This window comes from Bombus affinis, chromosome 10 (genome assembly GCF_024516045.1).
Source record: "Bombus affinis isolate iyBomAffi1 chromosome 10, iyBomAffi1.2, whole genome shotgun sequence".
NCBI lineage: Eukaryota > Metazoa > Arthropoda > Insecta > Hymenoptera > Apidae > Bombus > Bombus affinis.
In genome coordinates, this window is record NC_066353.1 from 12,378,964 (window position 1) to 12,394,625 (window position 15,662).

The 15,662-nt window shown below is 42.3% G+C and overlaps 1 protein-coding gene and 1 long non-coding RNA gene across 6 annotated transcripts in view; one reads left to right on the top strand and one right to left on the bottom strand.

Annotated features, from left to right (window-relative positions):
* Window positions 1-39: 39 nt before the first annotated feature.
* The window catches only part of LOC126921123 (dedicator of cytokinesis protein 3), a 53,711-nt gene continuing 38,088 nt past the window's right edge, over window positions 40-15,662 (bottom strand). Inside the window, exons 1-15 of one of the 3 annotated variants that reach the window (XM_050732382.1) lie at window positions 8,828-10,403; window positions 8,301-8,385; window positions 7,028-7,486; window positions 6,571-6,870; window positions 6,272-6,476; window positions 5,999-6,181; window positions 4,177-5,893; window positions 3,867-3,884; window positions 3,608-3,770; window positions 3,097-3,534; window positions 2,869-3,010; window positions 2,017-2,692; window positions 1,559-1,920; window positions 843-1,186; window positions 40-758 (exon numbers count right to left, since the gene is read on the bottom strand). In XM_050732382.1, the coding sequence (XP_050588339.1) occupies window positions 591-758; window positions 843-1,186; window positions 1,559-1,920; window positions 2,017-2,692; window positions 2,869-3,010; window positions 3,097-3,534; window positions 3,608-3,770; window positions 3,867-3,884; window positions 4,177-5,893; window positions 5,999-6,181; window positions 6,272-6,476; window positions 6,571-6,870; window positions 7,028-7,486; window positions 8,301-8,345 (5,220 nt within the window). In that variant the 5' untranslated portion in view covers window positions 8,346-8,385; window positions 8,828-10,403 and the 3' untranslated portion in view covers window positions 40-590. Of the gene's footprint in view, window positions 759-842; window positions 1,187-1,558; window positions 1,921-2,016; window positions 2,693-2,868; window positions 3,011-3,096; window positions 3,535-3,607; window positions 3,771-3,866; window positions 3,885-4,176; window positions 5,894-5,998; window positions 6,182-6,271; window positions 6,477-6,570; window positions 6,871-7,027; window positions 7,487-8,300; window positions 8,386-8,827; window positions 10,404-15,662 lie in introns of those variants that run through there. The other 2 variants (XM_050732380.1, XM_050732381.1) reach the window with 2 other exon arrangements.
* On the top strand, window positions 12,525-14,385 carry LOC126921146 (uncharacterized). 3 transcript variants are annotated; one of them, XR_007712241.1, is made up of 4 exons: window positions 12,525-12,683; window positions 13,376-13,502; window positions 13,582-13,956; window positions 14,037-14,385. It is a non-coding gene; the product is annotated as an uncharacterized LOC126921146 (long non-coding RNA). The 3 variants fall into 3 exon arrangements; XR_007712240.1 differs by having other exon boundaries at window positions 12,526-13,046; XR_007712242.1 differs by having other exon boundaries at window positions 12,526-13,046; window positions 13,376-13,481.

The window sequence follows — 15,662 nt, forward strand, 5'->3', positions numbered from 1 at the left end:
GCTTAGATATTACGGTGTTTGCACGGATCTGCACCAATATCGTTGATAAAAATTACCTTTATTCTCATTGAAAATATAAATAAATTACAAAATATATAGTTAGGTTAATATTCGGAAGATCGTCATCTCTAACGCAAAGTCAATACGATATCGCGTGAACGCCAAGCGCTACCAGACAGCTTCTGTTCAATCGAATTTGAATACACTTCGGAACGTCTATTACCAAATCGTCATCGATGAGCCTTGGTCGTAGTCAGCGTTTCGATATCATGCTTCTACTAAGGTACGTTATACACAGGTGGGTGTAATCCATGTCAAGTTACGCATTAGAAGATTTCATTTCGAGTATTACAAGATTCTCTTACGCATAATAACGTAATATATATATATATATGTATAATGATGTGCAAATGTCAGAGACCTTGCTGTGCAAATCCAATTAGATTCAATTGTTAGTCACGTGTTTGCCAATGATCGTACAGGTCATCGAAGTTCCACTGATTTATATACCATTCTGCAATCGGATCTGCTCGACTGTGGCACACGCACATCACAATTAACCGCTAGGACTAGGAAATTCATCGTCGTTGCTACACAGTGCTTTCGGTGTCAGACGCCATAGACAATGTTTGGAGTTTCGGTACCGAATAATTTTCCGAATGACCATGAGACTGTGAGCGATTCGATACTCTTTCCAAGGTCGATGGAGCCGACGGGGTATCTTGATGTGCTTTCGGCGGTATCGGTGGTGGGCTCACCTAAAAATGACAAATGATTTATAAACACGTCGATAACGACGATACGTAAAAGACAATCAAAATTTTAGAGAAAGAAACTATTACCTCTTGACCTGGTAAAGAATGTGATCCTTGGAATGTAACGTTCGCGAAATTTCCTGTAGAGACGTTTAGCGCATTTATTACAGACGGAGGTGAAATATTCATAATGTCGTTGCACCTTGTCCGTGGTTCGAAATCCTCATAACCGAGATTATTTAAGTTAGTCAAATGCGACTGGAAATCTAATAAACTAGCAGTTGATATACCGCTATCGCGAAGGTCATTCGGCTCATTTTGTGCTTCCGAATCATCGTCCGTGCTCCACTCTGTGTTACGTTTGTACGCTAAACGTTTTGGCGGCGCGGGTGGCACTAGAATGTTTGTATTCGAATCTCTCTTATCAGGCGCTGCAACGTTAAATTTTCAATCAGCTTTTGTACAACTTAGTACAGAAATTCAAATATTTAAATATTCAAATAGTCATAGAAACTTGCAGTTATTAATCGATCAATTCATAATTAAAAAAACCGCACGTGGTTCATGGACTAATGAATTACAAACTCTTCCAAGCCACGTGAAAAATTAGAACATTCTTGTCGTAGCACAGTGTTGCGCAATTATTACACAAGTCTTTCAACATCTGTGTCTACAAGATTTGTACGGTCTATAAATTTCGACATTGTGAGTTAAAATAATACTGATTGTACGTTGTAAGAGTATAGCTAACGTCGCAAACCGGTGTGAGATCTCTATTTGCTCTGCGTAAACATGAAACTTACTGCAACCTCTAGGAGGCAACGGTGGCGCTGATTCAGGACCAGGTTCGCTCCATGACGTTCTTAGACCGGTTTGATCCACTCCATCCGTTGGCGTAGGTAAAGAATGTCTCAATGGTAACTTTGGACTTAACGGTTTGCTCAGAGATCTTTGATGCGTGGGTCTAGGCGGAGTAGTCCCGTAGCCCACAGAACGTGGCCGAACTTCACGTTGCGGTATAGGTGGTGGCCCACCGTCTACTTTTGTGTAGAAACCTTCATCTTCAGGTAGGCCATCGCTGTCCGCGTGAGAAATTCTGCAGCCTGCCGTTTCCAATGTAGCTGGACGTTGCTTTTCGTTAACGGGTAACGGAGGTAACGGTGAACTAAAGAAATGAAAAATAAATACGAAAATTCAATTGAAAGACGATTGTTTTCTTGCAAGTTTATTTGCAAGCACAAAAAGCACAATTTGTAATTACTTGACAATGCTGTCTTGATGAATTGTTCTTTGTCTTGCTAGTGGACCAAGACCTTGTTTCAGCTGTGTAAATCTTTCGTTGAGTCTCTTGTGTAGCGGTTGCACGCCAGCTGGTGCAATTTGTCCGTGTAAATTTAATCCCGCCTCCAAAACGCTCATTTGGTCGAGAATCAAACTCTTCAGTCTGTTTACGTGTGGTACCATGTCCGGATTTTGTCTAGCGAATTCAGGCGTAAGAAAGGCTTCTTGGTATTTGGTGATGCCACCCATAACGTTCGCGTCGATGATACCTTGGAGTCTCATGCTAAAGGGGTTAATATTTCGATTAGGTTCGGCAGTGTATTGCGCGACAAGTCTCCTCAATTCTCTCTCCACGCTCAGCATAGTTTCACAGGCGTATTGTACAGGCGCTAGTAGCTCAGATCTCTTCTCGATCACCTCAAACCATCTAAGTATACCAGGTAGTTTCGCCTCTGTGGTTAACGTGGTTCTTTCGATCCAGAGAGATTTAAACTCGTTCTCTCGGTCAACAGGGCCTCTGTGAAGTGGTCGATCAAAGATAAACTTCCGAACGTCATTAACTAGATAAAAGGCGACCACTCTTTCTGGCACTTCAGCTCCTCGACAGGCTAGGCTGTTCTCCTCGGGGATTGGTTTGACGTTACAAATTTGTATATCTGAAATGTTGCATATAAAGTGTTACCAAGTACTCTTGATATCCTTACTAGATGAAACAAATCTCTATTTAGATTCCACTTTCTTAATTACGTTCATAAAAATAAGAAATTGCATAAGCATCCTAGTAGTTGGTATATGGCTAAGAACCGGAAGAAAAAATAACGAATTAACTTACATTGTCCCTCTGAGATAAGGATGCTCTCATCAGGCGGCGAATTCTTCATTAATATTTGTGCGCTTGGAAATTCAGTCTGTAATCGCTGTGTGAATGCCCCTATTCTCTCGTATTCTAAACCGCGATAGATGAACAATTTATTCTGCAGAATCACCACAAAGAAGATTAAATTCGTCACGTTTAATTAAATCTATTTTAGACCTAATCTCATTTATAATTGATACCTACCCTAACGAAAAGAGGAAAACTAAGACCGTAGAATCCTACTCTAAAGTACTCCGGCTCTGGCCGAAGTTGTGTCAATATATTGTCCAGTAATTTGGCTTGCAGTTTCAGTAGATGACTTAATTTTGCATAGTCGTATAATCTAGTCTCGTACAGCACTGCCAATTCTTTACACAAAGGAATACCTTTCTCCCAACATTTGCCTCGATCTAAGTCATGAATTATCTTATGATAAAGGACCTCCTTTCTCTGCCACTCTGGCTGTTGCGGATGCAAGTGATCAGCAGGTAAAATTGTAGAACCCCAACCAAGCTGATCGGCGTATAATTTCATTGTAAATCCAGCTTCTGTATAGTTTTCAGCTACCAAATGTAGGTCGTGAAGCTTGTAAATATAACGCAGGTACATCTCTTTACGATTGAATTCATTCTTGTAAAAATTCTAAAGAAAAAAACCAAGATCCATTATTATCTCTATTTTTGTTTTTGATACAAATTTGTAATGTCTCGCCTACCAATAGATTAACAGTGCACGACATACGCTTGTCGCGATTCTCGTCCCCCTGAATTACGCTCCTGTAATCTAGCAGTCTTTCCAGCAAACGCGTAATTGACGTGATGAAAGCAGTTCCGCTGTCCTTCCAGGTTGGATCTTCTGACTGAACTCTGTCCAATAATCTACGGACAAAAATAGAATAGCATGATTTAAGTATTCCGTTCACGTGCGCGTGTAGATGTATGTAGTTTAATTGCGAATTTAGGCGACACACTTACACGGCGCTAAGATGTTCCCTAACGCAGCATGAAATTGCAAATGAAATTTTAATGATGACATAGAAAAACTATAATTGCCAATGCTATTATCAAGTTCTAGTGATTAGACTGTGGATATTTATGCCAACGCATATTTTTATGAACACGACTAAAATAATAAGACATTTAAATATTTTATATATTTTTGCATATTATGTGCGTTCGGTGCACTCTTACATCTATAAATCTCTCATACGTGCATAAAAATGTGCATTTATACAAATGGAATTTTTTATAAGAAACGTTCTAGCAAAGGTAAACGACTACTCACATTGTGTTAAACAACTGTCTGTACTCGTCGTCACCTTTATTCTCGCTGATCAGGATATCCAGTTTATCGATCAATTCCGATTCCACGGACTTGAAGCTACCACGAGCTCGTTGCTCGCACTCCATCATATCGAAAAAGATGTGCAAAGTGGCCTTCCTCAGCTCACTCTCAGGAACTAAGGTAACTTCCAAGAAGGGCCCTACCATTCCAGGAATAAACTCCAATTTACGATCACCCAAATGATTCCACATGGAGAGTATTTGAAAGCCCATGAACACTCTCATGTCCCTGTATTTTTCAATGATCTTTTCACGCTTCACTTCCGAAAATTGTTCGAGTTGCAGAGATGGCTGAGTGAGGTACGCTACGGCTAGATTAAAATACGTGGACCAGAGCTGCGAATCGAAGCTAGCTTGCGAGGCCAAAGGCTGAGCGAGTTCCTGCAGGGACTTTAAGATAATACTGTTCGCCTGCATCCTAATTACTAACCAGTCGGGTGGAAAAACTTCCTGTCTGACGAGATCACGGAGAACTAAAAAGACTCTCAAAAGAAAATCCTTCAGGGGTTTTCGTTCGCCTGTATGAGCTAGCTCCTCCCAAAGTCGAACGTAATGGTACTCGTCTAGAAGCTGAAGCAAGCCTATCAAGCAAGCTACCAGGCATCCCAACACGGGGCCACTGGTGTTTATTACAATCAGAATCGTCTGTATCAATACATCCAAGATAGAAAGGCAGAGGGTCTCGACGTCGTGTTGAATACAGTTATTAACTTTGTTAGTATCTCGCCCCCTTTTGTATAAAAAGCTGAGGATTTCTCCTAGAATCTCCGTACAGGATCTAAGTTCCTCTCGTCTAACCAAATGGATCCTCAAGTGTCTACACATCGTAACCAACAGCAGATTCCTGCTCTCGTTGTCCTCGCGAAACAACAACGAGGTGGTCAGATTTTTAATAGCCGTTAATTTAGCCTGCGTGAGCTGCAACGGTGGTTCTCTTGGCACCGAGTCGAGCATCGTGCAAGCGAGTTTCGCCACCTCGAGAACTGGCAGCACGGCGACTAGCTGTTCGAAGACTGCCGAGATGGAGTAAAGCAAAGCTATCTGAGAGTGAAGCACCATTTCGTACGGGATGCCCAACATCTTGTTCAATGCGGCGAAAACGCAGTACAGATCACGCTTGAAACTGTCCTCGTATTGACCAGCTGTTGCTCTGGCGAATAATAGGCGACTTTGAATGATGAATTTGAAGATATACTCCAGAGAACGGAAACACTTGATTATAGGCTCTTGCTTCTCCGCCGCGGTTACCCAATCTGCACAATGTTGCACGCTACTTAGAAGACCTTTATATACCAATGCAGCGGCAAAGTGGCCGGAAATGTAAGCATCCATGACAGGTTTGAAATGCTCGAACTTGGAATCCTCGAGAAGGCTGAAAATGGAGACGAGCACTTGGAAGACTAAACCCGAATGAGCCGTGGAGTTACCGTCCTCCGTGTGGAACATGGAAAAGAGCGCATCTAAAATGTCCTGTAGAAATTTGACCAATTCCTCGCCGTCCAGCCGCAGTACGCGACCTAAAGCCTCCGATATTCGTTCCGGATGTGCCTTCCATTGCAGCAGGCTCAGGAGGTCCACGTTTTGCGTCAATTTTGTACTACAAAGCAACGTTTGTACGAATACGGCCTCTTTGGGGGATCTGGAAAATGCTGGTGAACCTGAAAATACGCAAGAAATGAATAAGAGAAAGTGCTTGATTCATAGGTAGATTCGAATAACAGAATTTCTAAAATCAACAAAATTTAACTAAAACTCGATCATACCTGTTGCATTTGGTTCCCGAGCGCTACTAGGCAAAGAGAGGTAACTTAATGAATCCAACTTGGAACGATCTTCGCACTTGTAAATATATAGCTCGTGGGGGCCATCCTGAAGAGTAGCTCCGCCAGGTTCCATAAGACGCACGAAGGCGAAGGAGAACAATTTCTTGTCGTTCTTCTCGCGTGCTGCGTCAAAGGAAAGCATGCTATGTTAAAAACTGCGGATAGTCGGTATGCCAAAAGCTCTTAATCTGCAAAGAAATTTCAACGACGTACTGGAACAGTGCCGGAATTCAAAGCGGACGTGGCTTCCGTAAAACTTGTCTATAGGTATGGCCAATCGAACCGTCTCGGCCCACGACGGGCTGTTGTGATGATATATAACTAAACTTTGATACTCAGAACTGCCCTCCATTCCAGCCGCGCCAAACAAGCATTCTTCCAGAGGTTGACCATCCGCGTCCAAGACCAAAATCGTCACCTATAGATTTCGTCGAGATTCGTGTTTAGACAGAAATTTTATCACAACTGACGATAAGCGTCTCTACAGTTTGTACTTCGATATCAACGAATACCTCGATATTTTTCCCAGTGGATTTTCCGCCTCGTTCGAACTCTCCACGTTCCAGTTTCAGGTACAAGTCGTTTCTCACGTCACCCGGCATGATCACGTCGGAGAACCCTAGCTTCTTCGTTAGACAGATATTTTTGAAAAGCAGTGGATTCTCCTCGCGAACTTGAGTCAACTCGCCGTGCAGGACGCGCAGTGAAACCACTATGCCGTAATTAGGCTGGCCCGGAAGTGGGGAACACTTGTTGTTACGAATAATCTGCTCGTGTAACTGGTGAAACTCCTTTTCTTCCCCTTGGCACACCTAAGACAATGCTGCTTAGACTGCTGACTGAACTTGACTTCTTTTTCTTTAAGAAGATCTTAGCAATTCACAAACATTTGAACAAACAGGAACGTAGATGAAAAGTTTCCGCAGAAGGAAAGCGGACAGATAAATCGATCGACTTGGTACAGCTTACCTTGAACGTCATTTCCAGTTCCTCCGTGTGATCCTGCGTGGCTTCGGCAAGCGAGAGGACCGCGACGCCGTGCGGTCTCCTGTAAGTGGCAGTGCCCGCTTTGTTTTTGCCCGAATCAGAGTAAAGCATTCTGCCGCATCGCATCACGTGCGCGACCATGTAAAGGTCCCTGCTAAGGTCCGCATTGCCGAGATCCGTAAAAATCGTGCAATTGCTATGAATCTTCTCTATGAAGCTGGAGAATCCCTCTTTCGAGATTCGAACCAGGAAACGTTCGCTTAGATATTGATTTCGTTTCGCGTCGTACAAGGAGAAGTAGATTTCCGTGTCCTCGCCGATCGAGTGGCCGAAATCCCTCATGCAGAAATACAGGTGATGGGTCAGCACCTTTCTGTGCTCCTTCCGCCTCAGGGTTCCCCTAGCCGACGACCCTTGCGAATTCTCCGCGCTTTGAACGTGCTGAAATCGATAGAACGTGAGTGGAAACGCGTAAATATCGCCGTGAATCGTATACGCTATCGTATTAATTATACAAAATTAATAATTATAAAACAGCATTTACGCGAATCCTTTGCGGCGCGAGTAGTCTATAAATCTAACGAGTATCTACGACAATGTATCTTATTATTTGTCACCGCGTAAATCTTCCATTACACGTAGCTCCGACGAGCTATCATCGATGATTGTGAAGTATTAAAACATTGTTGGTAATTCCGCAATCAAGATACATCTAGCGGAAAATAAACAAGCGTCAGGATACTTTTGAGCCGTAATGTACGCTGGCAATCGGTGTACAAATCGCGGCGATCGCTCGTTCGTATTCGACGAACGCTATTCTGTCCCACGACGAGATATATAAACGGCGAATTACAAATATAGGAATTTCGATCGAACGATCGGCAGACATTCAAAATTTCATGTCGCGCGGCCGTGCACCGAATACACCCCCGGAGCTGCTTCATTTCAATTCTTGCGGAGTATTTGAAATGGTCAGCATTCCAGCTAGAATTTCAATGAGCTACGCGTTATGGCGAGGTATGAGCGCTCGGAAGCTTTGCTTCTGTCCCTTTCTTTCCCTTTCGAAAATATCGAGCTCTAACGCCAGTCGTCGTTCGCTATTTTCTCTTTCTGTCTTTTTCGAGTCAGCCGTTCGTATTGGCTGAAAAACGTCGATGCATGGCGTCGCGTTTCTTGGATCGGCTTTTACCACGAATTCACGGCGATCGTAAATTCGCGCCAGGTCTTTGGAAAAATGTTCTCCCATAGTAATTACCACGTGATAGAGTTCCACGATTGACATCGTTTCCGGATCCACCATATGAGCACCCTGACGGGGCACCAGGTCCAAGCCCAGTTTCCTGAAACATTGAAAATATCGTGCGATTGTAGAAACGGTACAAGAGGCTATTTGCGAGAAACGACTTCAAAAGATACAGATTCCCTTAATTGCATAAGAATCAATCTTCCAATTAAAGTCATAATGCTCTAGGCAAAGGAACTCACTTTGTCGAATTCGAAGAAGGAATAGTTAACGATGTGCGTCGAGTTTTCGTTTCCCAAGATATGTTCCATTTATTAAAATATTAGTAAAATAATAATTTCCTTCGACCATTAAGAGTCTTTCTCTCGGTTAAAGGTAAAACAAGACCGAGACGAAAGGTTGGAGGATCGTTATGCGAGCAAACTAAAATTCCCTCCCAATGAATGGATTTCGTAGAAACGAAATTCCGTTGCACAAAGTAAGTACGAAGATCACTCGCATACATGCGAAGTGCGCTCAGAATGGGCTCTTTAAATTACCGAAAGATCAAAGCTTCGGTAGAAGTCAACACCCTCGGCGGATCGGACGAATCTCTGCGCTGGTCTTGTCTCGGGAGGATAAAATTATCGCAGGGGTTGAAGAACCATCGTCGAAGATGATCAACGAGGAAGGTGGAGCAAAATCGAGGGAGTAACGGGCGATCCAATTAAACCGGGCATCGAATCAGTTTGAGAAGTTTACTTCTGAAGTGGCGGAGCATACTTAACTTCCCATGACCCCGGACGACCGCATGCCATAGGGCCGACGTGTTCTCGAACGCATTGGGGCCCTACAGGCCCGGCTACTCGCCAGGGTCCTCGCGTGGCCCCTTCACCTTGCAGGAATGCAGCTATACGCCGTGCGTTTCGACTTGGCTCTACTCGACTCGACTCGACTCGCTTCTCCTCCTCTTTGTTTCCTTGCCACGCGTACAAATGTATAATAATGTACATGTGCCGAGATTTGCATGGATGTACGGCGCCAGGCTTTTTGCCTTCGACCATTTCAATTTCGTGTCAGAGATAAAGAAACGGAGACGAACTCGAGGACGTTGCGAAACGAACTAGAACGTCGCAGAAATAGCTTCGTTAATTGTAAACGTTGATTGGAACGAAACGCGTCGAATTGACTGGTATAATTCGCGGTGACCTGAAAATTTATGCAGACTCCGAATAACTTTGTTGGGAGTATATGTGTACGAGTTGCAGCTTCGTTTTTCATGGGCTATCGGAATATTTGTAGAAACGTTTTGCGGTATATACGGTATGGCAAGGTACAACGAAGCTACGATACTTCTAATCGTAATACAAGGTCGTTCTTCGTTAACTTCTCTCGGCAGACATCTGTAAAACGTACAGTCATAAGTAAATTCATTTTGACTTTATTTAACGAAGGTGCTTATGAGAAAAGTCAAGAGAGCCTGCTGTTAATCGTTGCGCAAATTCGAGTAAATTCGCTAGAACAGCCATCGGAGATCCTTGCCAATGTTCTATCCACGTCGAAGAGCCAAGTTACGCTAACACCGTGACCGTCCGTAACTTCTTTGCGCGATGCAAAAATCAAAAGTTCTCCAGCTAGAAGCAAGCAATTACTCGAGTTTGATACTGTCGGGACTATTGTACTTTTGTTTCTCGTGTGTCCTGATAAGATGAGAGAGTCAAAGAAACTGGTCGAGACTGTGTCGGGATAGTCGTCATTATTTAAAATGAAGATACTTGCGGCGAAAAAAACGTGCAACGTTAATGCCGTTGAAGCGATAATTAACGCTTCGTTCAAACACGTATAGGTACATAACAGGGAATTCCAAATAGATTTTGGGCGGATCGGGAAGATTAAGTGGTACGCTCGAGAGAGCGTTGCTTTTGCTTCTCGCTTTGTCTCGTGCCTGTACCCTCCTCCTCGCTCTCCACGCGGCTACGTTACTGATCCTGCTGATTCGGTAAAGCGTCCTACGCCCCCGCGAGCTCGCCAGGTAAGGCCGTAATTTTTCCACCGACTGGTTTAAGTCGATCGGCGAAACACACTTTCAAACCTTCGCTTCTCTAAACTAGCAGAACGTCGTATTTATTTCGCTGTTAATACATTCGTTGTTATCAAAATTACCTTCTTATATCTCAAACTGCATGTCTTTTTCATCAGAGATGTGCTTATTTCAAACGATGATAACTACCTCGGTACATACTGTCCATTGTTTTCTTTAACTTTCTACAAAAGTCATTTTATCAAGAAATGTGAAAGATGAAAATTCAACGCGACGTCGTGTAGATTTCATTACTTAACCTAACTAGTCGCATGAACTCAACGTAAGCGTCGATGGCGAACATCGATGGGGCGTTTCACGATCCGCCGACGCTATACGGTCCTGGCTATCCTGAAAGGTCCCCCCTCGGGCCTCGCTTGATGGAATGCAGGTGAGCAGGCAGAGTTCGATGCGTGGAGACAGGTACAGGCAATGTCTGCCACGTCGTTCGGACCTATGTCCCATTCCAAAGATATCGGATATATTCTCTCCAGGCGGCGACGTTCGGTTCACCGCGAGAATCAAGCCGTCTAGCTCGAGAAACGACGGACGAGCCTTCCTCCTTCGCTGCTTTCTCTTCGTCGCGTCCGCGTCTGGAGAGACCTCGGTCACTTTGGATGACGAATTCGTTCGGCCAATGGCCGCGCATCGGGCATCGCGGGAATCCAAAAGTGTCGATTTACAGCCGTGTGAAATACTGCCCCGTAGAGACGTTTTCACGCACGACAGATTTCATGGAATTTCTGATCCGGAACATTGGTTCTTGGATTGTGTGACGTGTATCGAAATGTAGGTGATCGGATGGTGATAACGAGAGATTGGAAAGTATGCGATGTTCAAATTGATTATCGATGAATAAGCGAGCGAAGAAATATTTCAGTAAAATGTTAGAGGTTATTATACATTAGGTTGTATTATCCATAAGTATTCGGGCAGTTGAGTCATATTAATGACATTTTACATGTCGTAAATTATAATTCATAAATTATACTTCAGTATTGATAAATAATATATATTATGATTATCGCAATACGAATTTTCTTAGTTTAAAACAGACGTAGAAATGGAAGTAGAGTTCTAGGGGATACTGAAAGTTTCAGTCGTTCTGAATTATTAAAATAGATGGCGGGTGCTCGCAAGTTTAAGACAGTTCGTGGCTTGGGCTAATTCAGACACGCGTAAACATCGAGCTAATCTCTCTGGAGGCCCCAGATAATTTGAAAAATCGATGTCTCAAAAAAAAAAGAGAATATTTCGTACCGACAATAACAGAGAGAAAGAGAGAGAGAGAGAGAGAGAGAGAGAGAGAGAGAGAGAGAGAGAGAGAGAGAGAGATACTGTTGCAAGTCGAGGTGGTGAACTTTTCAGCTGCGAGGTATCCTTTGCGGAGTTCAGTAACCATTCGGTAGCTTTAAACGCTGTAATTACGTCGGTGCTGCTGCGAGTTGGTGGACTCCTGTTTCTGCTTCAAACTGACAATCAATTATTAGCCTTCGTTCGCTTCGCACCGTTCTTTGCGCTGTCTTTATATTCCACCTTATTCCTCTCGCTTTATACCGACCAATTAGCTCCACTTTTTTTCACATCACTGCTCAAACGAGAATTATTTTTGATCATAAAGAAGCTCTAGCTGTTGGAAGGTTTCTCGCAAATTTTTTCACTGTGCTTTGTAAATTTCAAGTACAACTTCATTTATGACTCAGAAAAATAAAGGAAATTTTTAACTAATCCTTTGTTTAACCAATCCTTCAACCCACTCTTATACAATCAGGTAGGTTGTACTATAAGTTTTACGCCTTAAATGTCGTTATACGTGACGCGATTAATAATACTTATTTCCTATAAGAAGTTGATAGTGCTTATTTCTTGGATCTGACATCAGAAATACAGAAAATGTTTAGGATAAAGAAACATTTCTCAAGTCATTGATATTAAATTCTTTTGAAGATATAAAGTAATTCTAGCAATTCAGAGAAAGATTTTATACAAATAACGTCATTATTTCTTAAAACTGCAGAAAAAAGGATCATTCACGGTTCCATTACAATCAAAAAATGAGGATCGTGTGGAAACAAAATCCGTGGAAATCGTACTCGTAATTTGTGCGGTGTGAGTTCTCGCGTTCGTGTAAAACGGCCTTAATAGGAGTGTTTCCTGATCCCGGAACGAGTAACGAGACTCGTACGTATAGCAAAGGGTTCGTGGGAAGACGAACGCCGCGTCTGGTTCGCCCGAGGGTACACGCACACAGAAACACAGTTCGTGCATCGAGTTACTCCACAATGAACGCCCTGGCGACTCGTGGCCGCCCGAGTGCAGTTGCAGTTCCGTGCCGTGTAGGTCTCTCCGCTGGCTCCAGCAGAAGATAGGCAGTGGTAGTAGTACTAATAGATGTCAGGGCCAAATCCCCACGCTGCCACGATCTCAATTAGATCAAATGACGCGCGATTAAGCGCGATTAGCCGCGAACCTTTCAGTTTTTCGTCGTTGAAAATCGTTGTTTCCACGTCTGATTACGACGAACATACATATTTCTTTGAGCCTTTATGTCTGTTTACAATGACCGGAGAACGGAACTTTTCTTACTCATTGTCCTAAAACGATGTATGTTTGTTGATCGAGTGCATACATAGCCGGTCGTTGGTATATATCGGGACGCTAGAGCCCTCTTGCATAATAGTTAACAACTAACAATAATAGTGAGTTTATGAATTGTAGGTTATAGACTTCCTTTTTACAAATTTATAGTTTTACGTTAAATAGGCTTAATCGAATAACTTGTAATTTGTAAAATTGATTTCCAGAACATTTCAAGTTTCATTGTCAAGTTTGTTGCTGTTGCCTAAGAGAGTCCTAATGATATTTAGTACAAACTGAATGCTTTTCTTTTATTTTTACTGCAAATCTATCGTTTCATATGCATCATACGTACCTCGCAGATAATGTAAAATATTAGATAAAGTAAAGTTTGTGGACTTTATCAGTAAATATAACTAGTGAGTAAATGTCCTAATATTTATTATTCCAGTGTGTTTTCGAAAAGTTCCGTCAGTCAAACACAATGGTCAAAATACAGGAATGGAAGGGGTCATATGACATGTAGAGTAGGTTGAGATCACGTTAAGATTCAAATGGTACGCGTTATCTCCTAGAAAGTGGGTAAAAAGAAGTATCGATACCAGGTATACGCTTATTAAGTTGGACGATCGTTGCCATTCATTAAATTTCTTTCAGCGAAGCAGCCGCACGTCGGTAGCCGCGAACCACGGAACTCCCCTCTACCTAAGCGCTTTTTCCCTTCACGATGCGCTACCTCTCATTGTACAGCCCTGGGCCCGAGTAGAACAACGCCAGCACCGTGCTACGCCGAGGCGAAGGCAAAAAGAAAAAGAGTGCCTTACGGGGAATAGAGGCAGCGTTTCCCAACCTTCGGGAACCTTTTCTCGACCACTTGGGTACGCTGTGAAAAATGTCATTTTCTTCCCCTTCTCTTTTACATTCCTGCTTGCATTGTACTCATTTCTTGCTAGGTAAGATTAGAGAGTTGGTGATAAAATGTTTCTTATCCAATACGAAACACCCGATTATCGATAGTAACTTGTGTCAAAGGTGCATAACCTCTCGATGTTTCAAATACATACACGGGAATGATTTCTTAAGATTAGTACTATTTATTGAAATTATTTCAGGTTTATTTACTGTAGTAATTCACGTGTCACGAAACGTTAATTGAAGAATCAGAATATGATGTAACATATACTATTTCACAGAAGCAAACCCATTCTACAAAAAAAGTTAATTATTCCAATAACGCTTGATGGCTGTGATTTATATTTAGAACTTGGTAATCTGTGTAATATGCACAACTAAGGAGGCAAATTCGAAGAATCCGAAGGATTGGGAAACCCTGAAACGAAAGACGTGAGGGGAACGCGGTTATGTGGCCTGGAGTTTCATCCCGCACCACCGCGTTACCCCAACAAGGAAGCAAAATGCATCGAAACGAAGGAACGAAGAGGGCCACGGAGAAAAGAGAAAGAGAGTTGCGTAGAGGGCAGTGCATACGAGGTGGAGCCTCCAGGCACGCTCATTAGAAATAATAATAATTACTACAACACGGATAATAAATGTTGCCGTTTGCTCGATACATGCTCAACTTGGAAAGTAAGTTAACTACTACTGACACACGGTAATTAAATAAATGAAATACGTTCGGTCGAATGATTTATTTCTCGTCTACGTTCGACCTAACACGCTCGAGCATCTCACACTGTCAGCTCTAACTACGTGAGCGACGTCAAAATTTTGAGAAGACGCCAAGGAAGAAATCCTGTCTGCGGTCATTGCATGGAACCGTTACTCGCACGCATACACGAGCATAGCGAGTACATGGACATCATCGACGTTGCATCAGAAATTTACTAAACCAAGTTGTGCAAATTTTAAATGCTCGTTAAAGGACGTTTGTTCTCACGTGCTTTGAAGCAGTTTCTCTAATCCAAATGAATGTAATTTTATAAATATTATTTAGTTTCAAATATAATTTAGCTTCTTTATTTTCTAAGGATAGAACGAAATTATAGATAAATGATATATAGAAAATTGATTAGAGTTACTATAAATTGTATAATATGTTCGTTGAATATATGATCTTACGCTGTAAAGTCAAAAATCGAAGAGGCAAAAGAGAAAGGAGGACGAAAGGGGAAGACGCGCGAGGAGAGGCTTTAAAGAGCCGAAGTAAGCCTCCTTTGCCAGGGGAACAGGTTCCCGGCATGGTTATACACCGCGTATTCACCGAGCTGAAAACCTTGAGCTCTACGGATAGAGAAAGAAGCGTTCGTCTCATCTCTCTTTACAGATGCTGTGGTTGCGGTTGCTCTTTACAGACACATGATACGAATCGAAAATTTAAACCCGAACCCACACGAAGCGAGCAACTTTGAAATCCAGCAACGAAAACTCGCATAACTTCAAAGATTACCTAGCAACAGATTCCTATCATATAAATATCTATTACACAGTGCCTTTCTTTTTTTTTGAAATCTCACATCCGTGTTCAAAGTTACATTTACCATTCGTCGTATCGATCTTTATATTCGATGCTTCCAATACAGCGATTTATCCTTCAATTGATAAATTAACAAGGTTTAATACGAAAATTATTAGAAATAACTGGTGCAACGCTTCTCTGTATGTTAACAATAAATTCAAATTCAAATTCAAATTTATAAAATGAATTTCCCAAATCTATCGTAGGATATAACATCGTTATACAACAATAGGGTAACCAGAATAATAAGCCGCGTACTGAA